The 20,671-nt window shown below is 43.1% G+C and overlaps 3 protein-coding genes and 1 pseudogene across 3 annotated transcripts; all 4 read right to left on the minus strand.

Annotated features, from left to right (window-relative positions):
* Window positions 1-86: 86 nt before the first annotated feature.
* On the minus strand, window positions 87-1,840 carry LOC135429349 (uncharacterized; annotated as a pseudogene).
* A 5,114-nt stretch (window positions 1,841-6,954) lies between these two features.
* On the minus strand, window positions 6,955-9,154 carry LOC135429360 (hornerin). The gene is made up of 2 exons (XM_064683632.1): window positions 8,528-9,154; window positions 6,955-8,349 (listed from the first exon to the last, which is right to left on the minus strand). The coding sequence occupies exons 1-2, from the start codon at window positions 8,537-8,539 to the stop codon at window positions 6,991-6,993; spliced, it is 1,371 nt and encodes a 456-aa protein (XP_064539702.1). The 5' UTR covers window positions 8,540-9,154; the 3' UTR covers window positions 6,955-6,990.
* A 3,217-nt stretch (window positions 9,155-12,371) lies between these two features.
* LOC135429350 (uncharacterized) lies at window positions 12,372-12,968 on the minus strand. The gene has a single exon (XM_064683622.1). It carries the CDS (start codon window positions 12,966-12,968, stop codon window positions 12,372-12,374), a length of 597 nt encoding a protein of 198 aa, XP_064539692.1.
* Window positions 12,969-18,504: 5,536 nt separating this feature from the next.
* LOC135429339 (nuclear transcription factor Y subunit beta) lies at window positions 18,505-20,233 on the minus strand. The gene is made up of 2 exons (XM_064683612.1): window positions 19,522-20,233; window positions 18,505-19,453 (listed from the first exon to the last, which is right to left on the minus strand). The coding sequence occupies exons 1-2, from the start codon at window positions 19,534-19,536 to the stop codon at window positions 18,563-18,565; spliced, it is 906 nt and encodes a 301-aa protein (XP_064539682.1). The 5' UTR covers window positions 19,537-20,233; the 3' UTR covers window positions 18,505-18,562.
* Window positions 20,234-20,671: the final 438 nt, after the last annotated feature.

A 20,671-nucleotide genomic window follows, 5' to 3' on the forward strand; every position in this document is an offset into this window, starting at 1 on the left:
GCTTCAATAAATAGCATAAAATTAATTGAAATTTCGGTTTTCAACCGGAACGCAAACTAAAATACCAGCAATCTGACTATGTCCACTCATTTACTTTGCGCTACTAGCGCTAAAGTCGCGCAGAGCTGCCGAGAAAGCAGCTCCATGCAAAAGAGAAGCAAGCTGAACAACAGTCCGACCAGAAGCAGGACAAATATCACGTGCAGCTCCTGCAGGCCCAGCATTCGGTATCTGCTCGCCTGCAGAGCTCTTAAGTGGCTCTCGTCCAGCTCCCACGGAGCGCATCCACGTAATCTCCTCGTTGAGCTCTTCGATCAGAAAGAAGTGCTTCCTGAGGTACATGGTCAGCTGCAGGTCGATCACATCCTGTGGTATCAGCTCGAAATGATTCGAAATGAGCATGGGCATGCCCACGAAGATCAGCTCCAAATTGAGCCAGATGGAGCCCTGCTCCCTAAGCAGCAGTAACCGGTCCATTGCCAGGTGCAGCAGAAGCGAGAGTGCGAGCACAAGGCCAATGGCTAGCCAAATCGTAGTTGGATATGGATAGAGCAGAATGTCCAGGGAGCTCAGCTCATATGTGATGCCCAAAACGCCGAACCGGACGCTTGTCTGATGATAGTTGTGGGTCGATGTGGCCAACAGGCTGTGTGCCACAGTCTGACGAATGCCGCCCACACACAGATCCGCCTCGCCACGTTGCAACTGCAAAGAGAACAAAGAGAAGAGAGTCATTTGGATGGAGGAGGAGGAAACATGACGCTCACCATCTGCAGCATTCTATTGCCCAACAGTCCCGGTCCAGGCGGCGGCTCGCGCACCTGGATGGTCAGGTTGAGTCTCTGGATGAGCGTTTGCAAGAGGCGCCCCTCAAGGCCGCCAGCGATTCGCGCATCGGATCCCGCTGTGGCCTCCAGCTAGAGGAACGGCGGCATATGCCAGAGTGCGGCACGCAGAGGGCAGCCAAAGAAGTTGCCCATTTTGCGGGGGAAGATCTGGGGATGGAGCATGTGGCTGCCATTGTAGCGATTGATCAGCTGTGGACTCATATCAGCACAGCTCCGCGGACAAAACGGCAGATACGTGTACAACAGGATCTCCCCGTTGGCCCTCTGCACCTGGACGTTGCAATTGATGAGCTGGTGGCGCCAGCAGTGCGCAAATATGCGGCGCATCTCGCCGAACAGCAGACGATCGCGCGCCTGCAGAAAGATGTAATAGTACTCGTTGTGGTTGTAGTCACGGGAATAGGACTCCAGATCGATCTCTGCAAAGGCCGCATACGAGTCCGTGAATATGAGATTGTAGTGCCTGCGACCAGGGATAAGCCGGCGCAGCATTCCCTCTTGCACAATGACAATCTGAAGCGGAGCTATGCCCCAGCTACGAAAGAGTATGCTCACCATCTCGTTGTAGAAGTTGCACGTGTGATTGTTACGGCAGCAGAGGGTCATCTGCTCTCCGGACAGATCATGATACGACTGCACCAGTTGTGATAGGTTCATTCTGTGCCCGCTATTAACTGCCAAATGAGCCAGCCATTGCTGAGGTTCATCCGTGCTCCAAGTTTATCTTTTATCTTTTTCATTAATTGCCTGTAAGTAGTTTATGATTAATGATACATTGGATAAGTGGTTGCAACATGGTCGATACCTGATTTTTTGTTTTTTTGCGGCTTCCCTCATTGATTTATTGCCATTTTTTTGTTTTATCGCATTTATTTTTCCATTTACTGATTTACAGTTTATTTTGAAAATTTAGTCTGTACTCAAGCGCAACCAACTTAACGTTCAGATAAAACGGTTGCAATGTTGCCAGATCGCTTGAAAGGAGTTGCCTAGCTTGTAAGAAACAACCATAATATTTATTTATATTTTTCAACCTGCTTTTATAATAAATCACAATTATTTAATTAACATATCAATTATTTGTGCTTTTTAGAGGGTATCTGCCAGGCGACTCTAGCTTATTTTGTAGGGGTTTTGCTTGATTGAATTGTTGAATTTAAGAGTGCTCTCCCCTTTTTTTATTGCCTGGCAACTTCATGACCTACCGCAACAGGGCGTGCCTTAGCTCCAGCCCAGCCCAGCCAACCCACACACACACACACACACAAGCACACACAAGCACACGCAGGCACACGCAGGCACACTAACTTTTCCCACAGTTTTCAAAGCTAATTATAATAACTGATACATAGATAATAAAATGTAGTTTAGGCTTTAGGGCCATGTGGGCCAATTACGTAATGTGGTCAAAACTGAACCCATGGCGGCCCATTGTGCGGGTCGACCCGCTCGCACCGGGCGCCATTCAATGGACTGTTAACAGAACGCGCCATAAAAGCGCAAGCTGCTAACAATTTTGATGACCTGCAACTGGCTGAGTGTGGCTTATATATGCGGCGAGTAGATGCCCTTCCCTTTATTGGAGTACCAATTATCCATTAATTAGTAGCTTTAATCCATAACATTTGCAAGTTTATGGTTAACATAATTCAGAGCCGATATTTATCGATATCATGAAAAGCGTTGTTTAAAATTGCAAGTCATTTCGTTTTTCTGGTGTCGCAGTTGCGTCCTTCTGCCTGTCACATACCTGTGCACAAAAGCAATATACCCTTTAAGCCCATTTTCAATTGGCTAAGGGCATTAAAAGTGAATGTGAGGCCGTTGTGGCTGCGCTTTAACAACTAATAAATAATATATTAAAGTAAAATGAAATGTTACTTTTCCCTCTTATTCTCTACTTTTGTTGTCTGGTCTTTCTTTGCCCAAGCAATAAGTTGTAACAACTAGTAGATACCCTGTTCTGAGATGTTTTGCATTCTTGAATATCTGCGGTGTTTGTAGTTTATTCCTTGACAAATTTGCAGAGCATAAATATGGCGTCGAAAAGTGTTTACACACCAAAGCTCAGAAAAATACCTTAAAAATGGGTTTGTTTTTATTTTGTGGAGAACAGGGACGGTATCAAAAATATACTCTGTCAGTATATACTATATGAGAGCCTAGATAATAAATAAAAAAAATACCTATCGATATCGATATCAAGCTATCGATTGGAAATAAACTTGATTTGCGGCTCTCTTAAAGCCGACAAACTATGTACATATTTACACTTCATGATTTCTTCTGTCTGTTACATAAATGCACACATAATCAAGATACCCTCGTTTAACCGTTTTCAATGGCCGCACAGGGTACAGTTATTTAACACCTCTTTGTGACTGTGCGTGGCCAGGTGCACGGCACAGGTCACAGATGCCACGAACTGTCAGGCTGGCGATCAAAATAGATTTGTTATCAACGCATATTCACAATGGATTCGATCGTATCGCGTACAATATGATTATATATCTATTTTATGCAGCTATTGTTGGAGACGCTGTCACATCGAGTCCACGCAAATTATCTAATTTATTGTTTCGGCCACGCATAAATTGGGGAGGGCGTGGCGAGCGACTTGTTTTGCCTCAATCAACTTGTTGACATACAAAAATGTACATATAATATCTTTTCACATTTCTTTCTTTCTGTTTTTTTTTTTTCAATCTATATTATATTTGCTTTTTCTGAAAAACAGAAGAAAGATTAAAACTTTCAGCTCTGGTGTAAGTGGTGTAAGCGAACGCTGACGAAATCGAAACCAGGCGAGCCACTTAATATAATGTAATATAATATAATATAGTGGGTAAAACGTCCGCCTACCTATCTGAACTCGGGAACTATGAAAGCTAGAGTTACCAAATTTGGTGTGTACTTTCTTATATGCCTATGAAGCATGTATTAGGAATATATATAAGAATAAAACGATCCAGCCAATTCCTGTCTGTCTGAACTCGGGAACTATGGAAGCTAGAACTATGAAATTTCGTATGTAGTTGATTGTACACATGTGAAGCATGTATAAGGAATATACATAAGAATAAAACGATCCAGCCAAATCCTGCCTGTCTGAACTCGAGAACTATGAAAGCTAGAACTATGAAATTTCGTATGTGGCTTTTTGTGCTCCTATAACATACATATAAGCAATATTTGTATATATAAATGAAACCATTCAGGCAATTCCGCCTGCCTATCTGAACTCAGGAACTATAGAAAAAAGTGTTCATCAAATCATAATAAACTGTAATAGTTAATCAATAAAAAATTAATAAATAACTACATTTCATATTATTTATATTATATTATGTCAAACCCCAGGGTATTTGCTAGTTGAGCACGCCTGTTTTGCTAGTTTTATTGAAGTTTTTCGTTTCCAAATTAGCCGCACGCCTTGACGTAAATTGTTATTTAATTAAGCCAAAAAACAAAGCAAAAAAAAGAGAAAATGAAATTAAATACACGTAGTTAACAGAAGATTCTCGCATGAGTCGAAAACGTGGGCAAGGCCAACGTTAAGCCAAGACCCTGAAACTAGACTAGTTATGGGGCATATTTGTTCCCAAATAAATCTGAATAAGAGTTAACTAATTTTTAAAAGATTTGCTCATGAGATTTTCCAACACTGGTCGTTGAACTGCCGTCTCGCTGGGCCAAGACTCTGAAACTAGACTAGTTATGGGGCATATTTTTTCCAAAATAAATCTGAATAAGAGTTGACTAATTTTCAAAAGTTGTAAGTTTTTCCAACACTTGTCGTTGAACTACCGTCTCGCTGGGCCAAGACCCTGAAACTAGACTAGTTATAAGACATATTTTTTCCAAAATAAATTTGAAAAAAGTTACCCATTTTCAAAAGTTGTGAGGTTTTCCAACACTGGTCGTTGAACAACCGTCTCGCTGGGCCAAGACCCTGAAACTAGACTAGTTATGGGGCATATTTTTTCCAAAATAAATCTTAATGAGAGTTGACTAATTTTCAAAAGTTGTGAGCTTTTCCAACACTGGTCGTTGAACTTTGGCGTCTCGCTGGGCCAAGACTCTGAAACATGACTAGTTATGGGGCATATTTTTTCTAAAGTAAATCTGAATAAGAGTTGACTAATTTTCAAAAGTGGTGAGGTTTTTCAACACTGGTCGTTGAACTTTGGCGTCTCGCTGGGCCAAGACTCTGAAACATGACTAGTTATGGGGCATATTTTTTCTAAAGTAAATCTGAATAAGAGTTGACTAATTTTCAAAAGTGGTGAGGTTTTTCAACACTGGTCGTTGAACTTTGGCGTCTCGCTGGGCCATTTGGTGCCAACTTTCGCACTTTTGTGCTGCTCTCCAATTGTCGCCAACCACCTGACCACCTGACTACCTGACTACCTGACTTGCTGACCACACCAATGTCCGGCGAAGAGCGCGTCATGAAGTTGAAGAGCTTGTAAATTAAATGTGAGACAGCTGGCTGGCAAGTTCGTTGCCTAAGTCTTTCGTTTTCGGCCAAACGCCAAGCTGCCGCCCCTCCCCCTCCCCCTCTCCCTCTACGCGCCCAACTGAAACAAGCATCGGCAATTGTTCATCCTTTCACTTTCCGCGCCAATGTGGGTCAACGCTTGCCAGGATCAGCTGTGTCCAGCGTGAGCCCCAACAGCAGCTCTTTCGCATTGCATAAGCAAAAAAGAGATAAACATGATTTATAATTCCCAAACGAAGTGACATAATTTAACGGCCTGCGAAAACGCATCACTCACAAGATCATGGCCAAGATTATTGCGATGCGCGCCGAAGATGGCGACATGGCCATTAAAAGCCACAAACTCTGCGAAACACAAGCAGAAGTATCCGAATTAACTTGTTAGATTTGAAACTGTTTTTTAGCTAATTATAAATTTGTTGTTCTCTTAAACTAAGATTTCTTCCCACATTTCTCTAGGATTGTAAACGCATGTAAATGGCAAAAACTTGCAAATGTACTTGCAAGTACTCGCAATGAACGAATGAATAATTGACACTTAATACAATACACTTAATAATTTAGCTTAAAAGTGGATTTATTGAACGTTTGGCCACGCCTTCTAGGAATCAATTAATCAATCAATCGCTTTCAAATGGACTTAACTTTCAAGTGTACTTGCAAGTACTTGAATTGAATGAATGCATTCATTCAAGAATTGAGCTCATATTAATGTATTTAATAAAATTTGTACCATTTTCTATTGCTTAAAATAAGCCAGTTGAACTCTTGCAAGTGTTTTATGTATTTCAAGTGTATTTGCAAATGTATTTGTAAGTACTCGAATTAAATGAATGCATTCATTCACGAACTAAGCCTAGTAGATTTGATGAACGTTTCGTCTTGGCATTCATTAGGCCAGCTACATTATTGCTACATTCAAGCAACTGTTTTGGCAATTGAAAATGTCGTTAAATTGCAATTGTACTTGGAAGTACTCGAAATGAATGAATGAATATTTGAATGCATTAAAAAATTCAGCTTATATAGTGAATTTGATGAACATTCCGACATGGTCTTTTGCAATCATTGCCATAAAACAGATTTAATTTGCAAATGTACTTGCAAGTACTTGTAAGACATGAAACTATTCACTCAAAACTGAATCATTTGCTGAGTGTAAGTGGATTAGGGCACGGCCATGTCCGGCTGAATAATTAAACGCTTTAAGTATTCCCTTAACATATTCGAATGAGTTAGGTAAATCGTCTAATTGGCCATGCTGTGGGCGCACTTGCTCCACATCCAACGACTTCACACGCTTTCAAAATAAAAGCGAAATTCGTAACGAAACCAATCGAATTGGAAAGAAGAGAAGAAAAAAAAACACGCCGAGTCCAAGTTGCGGGCGATGAGCTGCGCATGTTAAAGACATCAATTGGCGACGTGTTAATCCAACCAATTGAAAGTTCAAGCCAAAAGTGAGAGGTCGGCGTGGCCGTGGGCGTGGCCGGATCTCTGTTTGCAATTTGCTTTATTGGATTGGAACGCTCAGAACGCTCCGATGCGAAAATCTTAAAAAACTAGCTGAGTATACAATATATATAGTATATATATGTGAAAAAAAAAATAAAATAATAGTTTAAAAATAACAACAATAATTTAGTGATAGCTGTGCGTGGGCGTGGCTGGTGCTCCGTAGCTGCTCACGGGCGGCAGGTATGTGGATTCTGGTTCAAAAATGGGCGTGGCCGAGTCACCAGACTGCCCGGGCGCACCATAAAGCAACGCCGGCGCCGCATAATCATAGCCCGTCGACTGTGCACTGGGCGTGGCAAAATCGAAGCCAACGCTCGACTCGTGCTTGGCGCCCAGAAAGGCGCTCGGCTTGAACGGCGACTTGGACAGCTCGGCGAAGAGCTCGTTGTGCTCGTCAGGCGCGCCACCATGATGGATGTCCGTGTTGAGGGCCAGCGGCTTGCTGGACGTATAGCTAAAGTGGCCGAGTCCCTTGTGGCCCAGCGCATAGGCGGGCGTCTGCTGATCCGTCTGCGTCTTGTGCTGCTGGTGCAGCTCCTCCTGGGCCACCTCGTGCTGGCCCGTGCTGTGCTCGTAGCCAGCCAGCAGAGGCACACCATAGCTGCTCAGCGGCTGCTGCTTGTAGTGTATGCTGGGCCCCCCCTCAAAGCTAAAGCCCGTGTGCTCCTGCTGCTCGAGGCCGTGTCCCAAGCCGGACGCATAGTGCTGTGCGCCCAGATTGAGGCCATGACCCAAGCCGTGACTGCTGCCCAGACTGGCATGCTGGCCAAGCGAGAAGCCTGCTCCCGATCCATGGCTACTGCTGCTGCTGCTGTAGGAGGGCGTGGCCAGCAAATAGGTGCTGCCGCCGCCGCCGCCAGCGCCGCCGCCGTGCTGCTTGTGTGCGCCGCCGAGCAGGCTCAAGTAGCCACCGCCATGTCCGGCGTATTTGTAGCCACCGCCGAAGCCATGACCCTGATGTCCATTTCCAGGTCCTGGGCCGTGTCCATGTCCGCTGCTGGTCTGCACAATATACGTCTCCACCTTCGGCGCCTGTTGCCGATGATGATAGCCACCACCAGCCGCACTCCCCCCACCCGCGCTGGACGAGCTGATGTAAACGGGTCGTCCGTGTCCATGGTGCGAGGCCAGCGACTGATATGTGTGCGGCTGGTGGCTATAATGATGATGATGATGATACTGCTGCTGCTGCTGCTGCTGGCTGTTGTCCGTGTCAAGGCTGGCAAAGTCGAAGCCGCTGCTGGAGGCCAAGCCATTGCCGTGCAGCGTCGCATAGGTGCTATCATAGCCCGCGGAGGCGGCGGGCGGCAGATATTTGTGTGAGGGTCCGTGATAGATGCCGCTGCCAAAGCTCAGGCCAGCGTCGCGCTTCGGCTTGGCGGGCGTCGCATTTGGCTGCACTTGTTTTTGCTGCTGCTGCGGCGGCTGCTTGGCGGCGGCGGCTAAGGCCAAGCATGCGCAGATCAAAAGCGCGCGCGAAAACTGCATTAAAAATTGAAATAACGTTTTGGGTTAATTGAATTTCGATGGCGCATTTAGAAATTTATCGCCAGTGTGCACAAAACTGTGGCATTCGCTATAAATTTATAAATACTTCTTTAAGGATTATAATGCGCGTTAGTATTTTTTTGGGTTTTAATTGTTATTTCACAACACTTACAGCGAACTGCATTTTGAAAGGTGCACGTCAAAAAATACCAACAATAAAAAAAACAGACCAACAACTTTTATCGATCAACTTGATGTTATTATCCTTTCGCTCTCACTCTCTCTCTTTCACTCTTTTACTCTCTCTTATGTTAACTTCTCTCGCGTTTATTCCACAAGTGCTGCGCGTCGAGTGTTGACGACCTCTGCGCCGGCCAACCCTTTTATACGCGGTCTCTGCAACAAACCGCTCGTCATTGCGCACGTCGACGCCGGCGTCGCAGCCAACTTGACGCAGCAGCGTCGGCGGCGATGCGAAAAGCGCCAACTCAACGCAGTTGGTATTTTTGTTGTTGTTGTTGTTGTTGCCATTTTGCATATGATCCAAAGCGATTTTTGGTTTTGTTTCACTTTGGCTTACCGCTTGCTGTCTTTTCTTACTCTCGCTCGCACTCGCACTCACACTCACACTCACATTCCCTTTCGCATTCACACTCTCACTCTTGTTTGGGCTGCTTGGGCGCACGCTCTGGAGACATTAATCTGGAACGCGTTGCCTTGGCACTGTGGAACAAGCATACGTGGTATTGTTGGATTAAGTTGGTGAGTGTATGAAGTTAGCTTTAATTTTTGTTTAAAAAGATCTTATGCAGCCAGTGTTGATTCTCAATTTAAAAACATATTTGTTAAAATTGTTGTTTTCGATTTATGTACATACATACATATATGTATTTAATAAAACAGTAAAACTAATCATATGTACTTTTGATATATTTTCCATATGTCTATGTCTATATCTTGCATGCACACATAACAACTTATATTTCAATACATTTGCCAGGGCTCTTGCACCACGGTGCATTGCGGCTGTTGCATTTACCGTTCGCCTCAAGTTCAAGTGACACTTTTGCCATATCGCATGTCTCAGTGCACAATTCTGCCCGCACCCCTCCCTCCGCCAGCCTTTGGGTTGGTGCGTGTCTGCTTTTATTATGTTGTTTTTAAGTATTTTTTTTTTAAGTTTCGGTTTTTTCCAAGCTTTCCCAGTCTTTTGCGGCAAGTTGATTTTGGCTTATGCGTAAATTGCAATTAATTCCAAGTAACATTTTGATGAATGTGAGTCCGGATGACGGGGCAAAACCCCGCAGCCCCCCCTTCCCACCCTCGCAACACGGTGCGAGCTCTCTTCCCTCCCCTTTCATATTCTGGGCAGCGAGTAACGGTAACCTGGCCAAAAGACAATCCATTCACGGAACCATGCAAATGTTTGTTGTTGTTGTTGTTGCCGTTTGACTGATGATGTTTTCATTTGTTGTTGTTGTTGTTGTTGTTGCTTGCGAATCGTTTTGTCAGCTGTCGCAAATTTGTAACAGATTTTGTTTGTCTTCAACTTTTTTCCACTCTTTGTTTTTTCTTCTTCTTCTTCTCGTTTATCTACAACTTAGTTAGGGGATTGGGTGTACCCGAGTCTTTCCCTTTTAATTAAACTCTTTGCCGCAATGCCGTAACAACATTTACCAAGGCCTCGTAATCCACTTGTCACATCGGCAAACGTTTCTCTCAACCGTCACTTTTCGAGATATCAAAATTTTGCTAATGACTCATCTAAGCCTTAGCCAATCAATCAATCATTCAATCACTCAATCAATCAATTGAGGTTTTGCATTTGCCACAAATCTAACTTTTAAAGACCGACTGGAAGATAACCTGCTTCCTTCTTGCTTCGTCTTCTCATCTCAGACTTAGCCAATCAATCAATCAATCAATTAATCATTCAATCACTCAATCAATCAATTGGAGTTCTGCGTTTGCCACAAATCGAACATTTAAAGACCGACTGGAAGATAACCTGCTTCCTTCTTGCTTCGTTTCTCATCTCAGACTTAGCCAATGAATCAATCAATCAATCAATCAATTAATCATTCAATCAATCAATTGGGGTTCTGTATTTGCCACAAATTTAACATTTATAGACCGACTAGAAGATAACCTGCTTCCTTCTTGCTGCTTCTTCTTTAAATCCCACTCCAGATATGGGAAATGCATTCTTGCTTAACTTGGAAGCTTTATATCCAATCCCTATGCAATTTTGAGAGCTTAAAAGCGGTATCCATGAGTATGTATATACCAAGATGTAAGGCTCTACCTTTGATACAGAGTTATTATATATCATCAAAGTTTAAGCCTATTATTATCTATTAAATCAGACGGAGAAACAGACGGACATGCTTAGATAGACTCAGCTCGCTCTGATCAAGAAAATATATATTCTGAGGGGTCGCATAGGCTTAACATACTCTCACAAGAAAATAGTATGCCCTGCTTATACCCTTCAGGCTATACAATAACCTAATGAACTCATAAGCATTAGTCATTGGTTTGCTTTTGGGACTCTTCCAAATGGGGCAGCTGCGCTGATTGAAAGCCCCACGAGATGTTCAGGTTTATTAATTTCATTAAATGAGCTCATTATCGGCTGACGTAAATTAGCGTGATGGTTATGTGTAATGATTAGCGGTCCAATAACTTATGAGCTACGGTACGGCACAGCAACCTGTCTACATCACCGAGGCGCTTGGTCCTACCATTCTGGGTTGATACTACATTCAATGTGAATAGTGCTCTCTCTCTATTTCGTGCTCTTAAAAAGCCAAATAAATAGAGCTCAGCCTTTATAGAGCAGTTACTGCCATTAACGTACTGCCACAAGGCTCTGCACATGATGGGATGGGCTTTAGCAGAGTGTCAAGAAAAGTTGAGTACTTAGTACTCTATAAGGCTGGATACCCTACAGTGATACTGTGCTGGGTACATTATTCGGTACGGCACAAGGTACTAACTACACTTGGGTAATAGTCTAGGTCGAGGTCCTCCGTGTACTAGCTCAAAAGTGTATTGGCAGGCAGATCAGTTATTGTGTGAGTTCATTTAATTTTATATATTAGAAAAAAAGGCATAGTACAGCATCTTTGGATATCCTGCGGGGGTGCTGTATTAGGTGCACCTCTCGGTACGGCACAAGGTACTAACTTGACTTGGGCACTACACAAGCTCAAGTTCGTCTCCGGACTAGGTTGGTATTGCATTGAAATGGTGTCTTCCAGGTAGATAGGTTATACTATGAGTTGATATACCCAAATTTACATTTATAGCATTTAAAAGGTAGAGTTGGCAGAGTAGCACCCTCTTGCCTACATTTGAGTTTATAACTATACTATAGGTTAGGTTATTTGGAGTCCCATCCAATTTTGAAGTTCGTTTTTAGAGTATTTGATGCCCTATCTTGTAATATCCTGGGGAGGTGCTGTATTAGGTGCATCTCTCGGTACGGCACAAGGTACTAACTTAATTTGGGCTCTACACTAGCTCGAGTTCGTCTGGAATGGTGTCTTACAGTTGGATAATTTATAATATGAGTTGGTTTACTCAAAAATACATCTATGGCATTCAAAAGGTAGAGTATGGCACCCTCATTCCGCTTAGTTAGCGCATCGTTTCGTCGTCTATTTATGCAATTACCACAATTGCTGCCTGCTGTGTCTCCCCGCCTTTTTCCAAGCGGACTGTGTGGCGTGTGGCGTCGATCGTTGACGTAATTGGCCGGGCCACTTGCGGTGCCATTGTCAATCTTCATATGGGAGCTCGTCTCGGCCCGAACCTGACGGCGATTGCGCAATGTGCTCAGCGCCCCGTTGCCAAGGTCATTCGCGGCAAAGCCAAGCCACCGGATAATTTCGCCAAATTTGCGGCATTAGTTGGAAAGTAAATGGCAGCCGCGGCCCGCCCCTGGGGTAAAAGTAAGCCACAACCATTCGAAAATTTGTGTACATCAAAAAAACTGTATTGACAACGTGGACTTAGCTTCTAACTAGTTGGTACAGATTGCCGGCTGACATGTAAAGATAATGCTGCTCCGCGTCAGACGGCGCGGGCAGAGCCTCAGCTGGGTGCTCCTCGATGGGCTTGCTGTGCGCCGTGACCCGGGGATAGCCGGGCGCATGGAAGAGCGGCTCCTGATGCTGCTCCTCCTCCTGCTCCTGCTCCTGCTGCTGCTGCTGCTCCTGCTCGTTGCTGTAGCCGGCAAAGGGCGAGGGTCTGAAGGGCAGCATAAACTGATGCCGCGCCGGCCGCACTAGACCCAACACCACGGGCCTTCTGGCAGCTGGCTGTGCCCGGCCCGCGGCGCCCGGAAAGGTCTGCGGGCCCGTATAGCCCAGGCTCAGGTGTTGTGCGCCCGGCGTCGGCGCCGGCGCCGGCAACAAGGGCCGCCAGGGCGTCGCATAAAACCAGCTGTGATAGCGAAAAGGCGGCGGCAACTGTTGCGCCTCGACGACCAGGAGCAGTGTCATCCAGATGTGGCCACGCATTTTGTGCGAGCTCGACGCGTCTCTGAGAGCCCAGGCGCCAGCCCAGCCCATTTTTATAGCCTGTGCAGCGGCTGTAATGCGATCCATGTGGTTCCAGTGTAACCGATATGGGAAGTGGAAAATGGATATGGAAATGGAAATGGAAATGCACTTGGCTATGGCTATGGCATCTGGCATCTGGCCAGAGGGTGAGCCGGGGGCGTGGCTGGGCTGGATTTATTTTTCCTTATTGCGATTACATAAAAACTGGACGGGCTTTTGGGCTAATTGAATTTCGGCTTTAATATAATTATCCCAAATGGTTTTCGGTTTGCGCAAAACGTGTCGCAAGCCAATCATTTTCAAGCCCAACGAAATTGTTTATCGTAATGATAATAGTTAAGATAATAATGCCGTTTGCTGCTCAACAATCCATGTAACTGTAAGCTGGGCGTTGGGTGGGCGCGCCCTTCGAAACGTGGCTATATACCCCGTGCGCGCAACCGGCAAAGGGTATATTGTGCATTTATAAGAGACAACGGGAGAGCCCATGGAACATATCGATTCCTTTTCAGCAGAGTCTGGCCGAATCTAAATCCCTTACGCTCCATCTGCAATAAGTCCATGCTTTTTTGCACATTCAATTAATATCATTTCAAATCGATAACTATCGATGTTTACTCATCTAATTTAAAATCGACAATTATTTATTTACTACGACTTATCTAAAAATCGATAACTTACGATTTTTACTTAACTAATTTGAAATCGATTTTTACTCATCCAATTTGAAATCGATAACTATCGATTTTTACTCATCTAATTTCAAATCGATAACAATTGACTTTGACATGGCCAATTCAATGTCAATCACTATCGAGTTTTACATAGCTCATTTAAGATCGATAATTATCTATTTGTAGATAGCCTTTTTAAGATCGATAACAATCAGTGTTCACATACTTCAAATAAAATCAATGTCCAATTTGAAATCGATAACTATCGATTGTTATCTAGCATATTTAGGATCGATAACTATCGATACCATAAATGATTGATTTAACATATCTTATTCAAAAGCGACAAACATCAGTGTTTACATATTTCATTTTAGATCGATAACTATTTTACAACATCTATATAAAATCGATAAATATCGATAACAACCGAATAAATCGAGCTTTCTTAACAAATTAAAAATCGTTAATTATACATTTCTACATGTCCAATTTAAAATCGATAACTATCAGGGTCTACATATTCAATTCAAAATCGATAACTATCGATTTTATATATCTAATTTAAAATCGATAACTATCAATTTATGCATATTCAATTAAAGGTCGATAACCATAAACTTTCACGTATCCAGTTCCAAATCGATAACCCTTTTACATATCCAATTTAAAATCGAAAAGTATCGATATCAAATATACAATATGAGACCGATAACTAACAAATTTGTGCAGCTTGTTTGTTGTGACTATTTCGAAAGTTATAAAATGGGAAGGGAAAGGAAATAATAAGGTGTCCGCTCAGTCGGTCTCTCTCTCGATTAGCTGCCGATATTGGCATGACATAAGATCTATAAAGGCATCGAGCAAATCTCCGACAGGCTCCTCAGTGTACCACATTTTTATTGCGATAAACATAACGCATAATGCGGCTGACTATAACAATTTGATTGGGTCTGGGCTTCCTCTTGGCAGCTGCCCGTTGCAGTTACCAGTTGCCAGTTGCCAGTTGCAGTTGCAGCTGTGGCAAAGGCAGCCACAATGAAAGTCGCAGCCAGGAGCGGAACAGGGGCTAGCTGGGCGCCCACAAGAGGGCGCTTAATGAGAAGACAAGCAAGCAGTTGGATGCAGTTGGATGAGAACGACAGCGCAATACTTTGTTTACAGTGGGCTTGGAAATGAAATAAAACTTACACGTGACTTCTAAACTGTAAGCCTAAGGCAGTCACTCTCAAACTTTGACTAGCATCAATTTTGTGGTAATAGCTTTGCGAACTTCTAGTCGATTTAACCTTGGGTCTTCGTCTGATCTGAGTCTGTGTGAATCTCGAATAGTATAATAGCTAGAGGCTTTATATCTGAAATTCTTAAAAATACCTCATATACCATACGCAGACGAGCTTATGATTTGCTTCGGATATCTTCTACCATTAATAAAATCGATATATATCGATTTAGTACACACTTCTTTGAGCATAACTCGAACACTACAAGGACGAATGCTACAATTTTGGTTTGAAAGTTCTCAGATATAATACAGCTATTGGGAAAATTAAATAATACTATACAATATAACCGAATATTTTATATTCGGATACCTCAGTCTATGCCCCACTGCAATTGGCATATTTTTGAAAGAAAGAACCTTGCGCTTTGGTATATTTAAACTCTTCTATGCCATGTTTTAGCCATGAAAATTTCCTAAAGATCGGACAATGAGCACCGAATTTCAATGGTAAAGCGTTTCACATACATAGCGTGGGGCAAGAAGAAGGAGAAGAAGTACATTCTCTGCGTATGTGTATGTATGTGTGCGGCTTGGCGCTGGGCTTAGGGTATCAGCTAGTCGGGCACTAAAGAACTCTAACTACTCGAATATTAAACCTTGTAGATCTTCATTTAGAGTACAAACAAGTATTAACTGCTGAAAGTGCTCGCTTATTCTTCTCTCTTCTTAATTAAGCGCCCCTTTGACTGTGGGGCCCAATGGGCCTGAGGGCGTTGAATCCGCCACCGCAGTGCTCTGAATGTTGTTATCATTTCTCTGGCTGTGGGTGTTTACGCTTTGATTTTGTTTACTTTACCTTCACTTTTTAGCTGTCGCGTCATCTGGTCACACTCGACACATTACAAAGCACGTGCGATGGGAAGCAGAAACTGGAGGTGATTTGCATAACGGAAGTAAAGCGTTCGGCGCGTGAGTTTTTCAGCTTATTAAGCTGAAAATAAGAATTGAATTAACTTTAATTTGCGCATTTAAATAGATTTTAATTTACCACCCACCAAAAGAAGATGAAAACAAAAAACAAGTCTCAAGTTCAAATTACACAGCTCGCGCAATTAGCGGCCAGAATTTGGCCAATGCGGAAACATGGACACAAATCTCGGGCCGGATCTGAGCCTAACAACAAGCATAATCAAATTAGCAGCGATTATTTCTGACTGCCTTACACTCCGAACTGGCTACCAAGGTCGCGTCCCCAACTGTGAGCTCATTCTGCACGACTGACCACAAAACAAGAGTATTTGCCCCATTCACGCAGACGATCGCATCGCCGACCTTTTGTCAGCGACGCGCCCTTAAGCTGGCGCACGCCAAAACCGTTTGCGAATTCTAAACGAAATTTGATGCAGCTGCTAGCGCCGCCTTTTGCTGTATCTTAGCTGAGGTTATCGCGGCCTATTTATCAATCCATTTCAGATTAATATTTCATTTAAATCTTCTTGAATGTATGGAAAAAAAGACTTAATATAACAAAAAGGTATTTAAATTTAAAAAAAAAAAAGAATCTATTATGTAAATTTTACTTTTGAGCTAATCTATTTAGTCAAACCAGAATTTATTTGTATATTTATTTTTAAATAAATTAATATTAATTTCTTTATAAATAGCAAGCAAACATGCATTCATACGAATATAATAAGAAATTTAGAATACTTAGCAGTTATTTTAATGGCCTCCTCCAATATAAATGCCGCCGCCTCCTTCACTTAAAGTGAAGCCCATATGATTTGTCTTAGGCCTTACTTGAATTCATGAGAATCGCGTAGAAGGGCATTAGTCAAGAATACGTTTTTCTTTTTACATTTGCAGCGCAGCTAGAAGTAAACTTGGTATTGCACATAAGCACACAAGATATATGCATACTTTCATTTACATATATATATTGTATACACATATACATGTATGCATGCAAACACACATGCATATACACATGCAAACATACATAAATACATAAACACATGCACGCCTGCACATATAATACATCCGTACAAACATTCTTACTTTCATATATACATACATACTTCGTAAGACATTGTCCATCGTAAACACATCAATACACACACATGCACACATCCCTACATACATCCCTACATACTTATTAACATACATACACACAAGCTTACATACGTACATGCATACACACACACATGCATACACACACACGTGCATACACACATTCATACACACATGCATGCACACATACATACATATGTACATACATACATTCATACATACAAACATATACACATATATATACATATATATCCACATACATACATACAAACATATATAAATACATACATACAACCATACATACATATACACATGCATACACACATACATTAATACATACGTACAGACATACAAGCATATACACAAATATGTATGTATATATCCACATACATACAAACATATACTTATATATGTATATATCCACATACATACATACATATACACATGCATACACACATACATAAATACATGCATACAGACATACTCACATTCATACATACAAACATATACACACATATGTATACATCCACATACATACATACAGACATGCATACACTAGCGGATATTACCCGGCCTTGCTGTAGCAAGTTTTGTGCTCAAAATGTTAGATATTAATTTTATTCCCCAGTCTTAGCGTTCCCCCTTCCCCACATAGCTCTTACGGTTTGGTCTGGGCGTTGATCACCAGTCGGTCAGTTAGTCAATCAGTCAGTCAATCAGTCAATCAATCAGTCAGTCAATCAGTCAGTCAGTCAGTCAATCAGTCAGTCAGTCAATCAGTCAGTCAGTCAGGACAAACAGTTTTATATATATAGACAGAAACTTCCTTTAACTCATATGTATATGCTTTGATAAATTCTTAAACTATTTGGGAATTCTAAATCAAATTTGTTTAAAGCGCTTGCGAACTGCTTTCTAAAACTGACTTTTGAGTAAATTTTCTGCATTAATTTTAAAAACATTCAATTTGTAGCTTACAATTTAATTCATATGAAAAATACAAGCAAAAAGTGCATATTTTGTAAATAATTTAAACATTGATTTTAAATATCAAAAAATATTCGTATATATAAATTATTTTTATCGAAAAAAAAAATTAAATATATATACATATGTAGGTTTATTAAGCTAAGAATGACAAATGGATCTGAACCCGCTTGCTAAATACGAAATGCGTTTGCTGTCGACCCAAATGCAGATGTATCCAATGCTGGGGGGGATTGGCATGGGCAAAGCTCGGACTAAACTCGCTTGGGAGACGTAGAGCAGGGATTGGGTTGGGGGGCAGGGACTTAGTAGGAATTGTTGGGATCGGGTTGGAATCGGGCTGGGATCGGGTTGGGATCGGGTTGGGGGACAGGGATTTAGTAGGGATTGTTGGGATCGAGTTGGGGGCAGGGACTTGGTAGGGATTGTCGGGATCGGGTTGGGATTGGGATGTGATTGGGATGTGATTGGGTTGGGTTGGGTTGGGGACAGAGATTTAGTAGGGATTGTTGGGATCGGGTTGGAATCGGGTTGGAATCGGGCTGGGATCGGGCTGGGATCGGGTTGTGATTGGGTTGGGGACAGGGATTTAGTAGGGATTGTTGGGATTGGGTTGGGGGGCAGGGATTGTTGGAATCGGATTGGGATTGGGATGTGATTGGGTTGGGTTGGGGGACAGGGACTTAGTAGTAGGGCGCCTGAAATTCGCGGCTGGGCGGCGGCAAGTACGCGGTTTGTGTGCTGGGGGAGTGGACATGGACTTGGAATATGCTGGACTGTGGGTACTCGAGCAGCTGCTGCAGCTGCTGCTGCTGCTCAAACTGGGCGTGGCCGTAGAACTGACCCTGTGTCGAATATTCAAAGTCCTGCTGCTGCTTGTGCGATTGCTGTGCGTGCTGTTCCGGCCACGCCCCGTGCATGCTGTAGATGGGCGGCAGCTCAAAGGAGTTCGATTGCATTTGAACAAAGTCATCCGGCTGGGGCGCAGCAAAGGGCTGGCGCTGATAGCGCTCGGGCAGCGCCTGACCAATCAGCTGAGCACCTCGCTGACCAGACTCCATACGGCGATCATGCTGCGCGCCAGCAGATAAATGCTGAGCTTGACCACGCTGACCGCCTGCTGCAGCACCAGCACCAGCTTGATGATTGGCGGCGTATTGAAATGTACTCAGCTGTTGCTGCTGCTGCCGGGCGTCCTGCTCCTGCTGCTGCCGGGCGTCCTGCTCCTGCTGCTGCCACGAATCCCTGCCAGGTGCCTGCTCGTAATACTGCATGCTATATGGTCCATTGTAGCCCGGCTTGGGCCTGCTGGCAAAGCTGTGCTCATATGGCAGCTGCTGCTCCGCTGGCGTCTGTACGGGATTCGGCTCCCAGTGGCCGGTGGTGGTCACCGCCTCGGTGGTCAGCTCGCTGGCCGCCGGCAAATACTTGTGGGCTGGTCCATTATAGCGATAGCCATGCCGATTGGCAATTGTTGAATCCAAATGGGCGCTCAGCGAGGGCTGTATGCCGTGAACAACGGCCAGGCTGGGCGCGCAGGCATAAAGTGCAGCCAATGCAATGTGTAAAATGCCCTGTAAGTAGTTGTTGTTGTTGTTGTTGTTGTTAGGCTGGGTCACACTTCATATTCGCCGTTACTCACAGTGCTCCGTTTCATGCTGAATCGTTTATCCTGGTCGCCGTGTGTGCGTGAATGCTGCTGCTTAGACAATGGCCGGCCAAACGGTGGATACAATACTTTTTATAGCTCTGATTTCGTCTAGCTCGTGCGAATTTATCATCAATGTTTACGATTTGCGAGCGTGTGTGTGCGCGTTGGCAGCACTCGAATCACGCTTTTTGTTACTACAAAGTGTGCCACAATAATATTATAATTATATTACCTACTAATACGCTGATGTATGTACATATAAACGTGCAGACACAACAATTGTCGCGTATCGCATAATCGCAATGAATGGCCCGAGATTTTTATGCGACAATTTGGCGTCTAGCTGGCCGTGACCGTGGCAGACATGCAGACAATGCAGACAATGCAGACGTGTGAAATGACTTTCTTTTCTCATTCATTCATTTGCATTTGGCCGGAAATGCAATTGCACTTGGCTGTTGTCAAGGGGCCGAACCCTCAATCCGTTAGAATTCAAAAATCGATAACGATAGCTTTAGGCATTACAGGCATTTTACAGTGTGGGCAGCACTTTTACTTTTCTACTGCTGCTGCTGTTGTTGTTGTTGTGTGCGTGCATTGAATTTCACAATCGTAATCGATGAATTTGAATGATAGCCGCGTGGGCACCACCAATTATTTGTACTAGCACAACAATAACAATATTTGAAGTGGACCAGCAAAAATTTCAATGCCAAACAAATCTTGACTGACAGCAACGACAGCGCCTACTTGAATAGTCCCATTGTATTTATAGAAAGTTCCTTAAACGGCGCTAAGCGCTTGCACATGAACAAATCAATAAAATCAATATCCAGCATTGGCTATGGCCTGTTAAATGCAGCATCGCATTTAAATGCGCCTATATTTGCCTATAATACAGTTAAACGTTGTGGCTCATTTGTCAATCATTATTTAAAGCCAATTTGACTTTGACTAATTTCCCAAATAGCAAAAATTTCCTTTCTGTAGGTATTTTTATTTTTTGCATTTCGTTCACTTTCTTTCAGGTCAAATATCGAGTAATACGAAAATATCGATATATTTATATATATGCGCACGAATTTGCCATCATGTTTTGGTATTTTTTATGCAAATAACTGCAAATTTTCCCAAGCAGTTA

The sequence above is a fragment of the Drosophila montana genome, unplaced genomic scaffold, assembly GCF_035044405.1.
Source record: "Drosophila montana isolate Dmon_TW-CO22-7 unplaced genomic scaffold, ASM3504440v1 contig_2666_1, whole genome shotgun sequence".
NCBI lineage: Eukaryota > Metazoa > Arthropoda > Insecta > Diptera > Drosophilidae > Drosophila > Drosophila montana.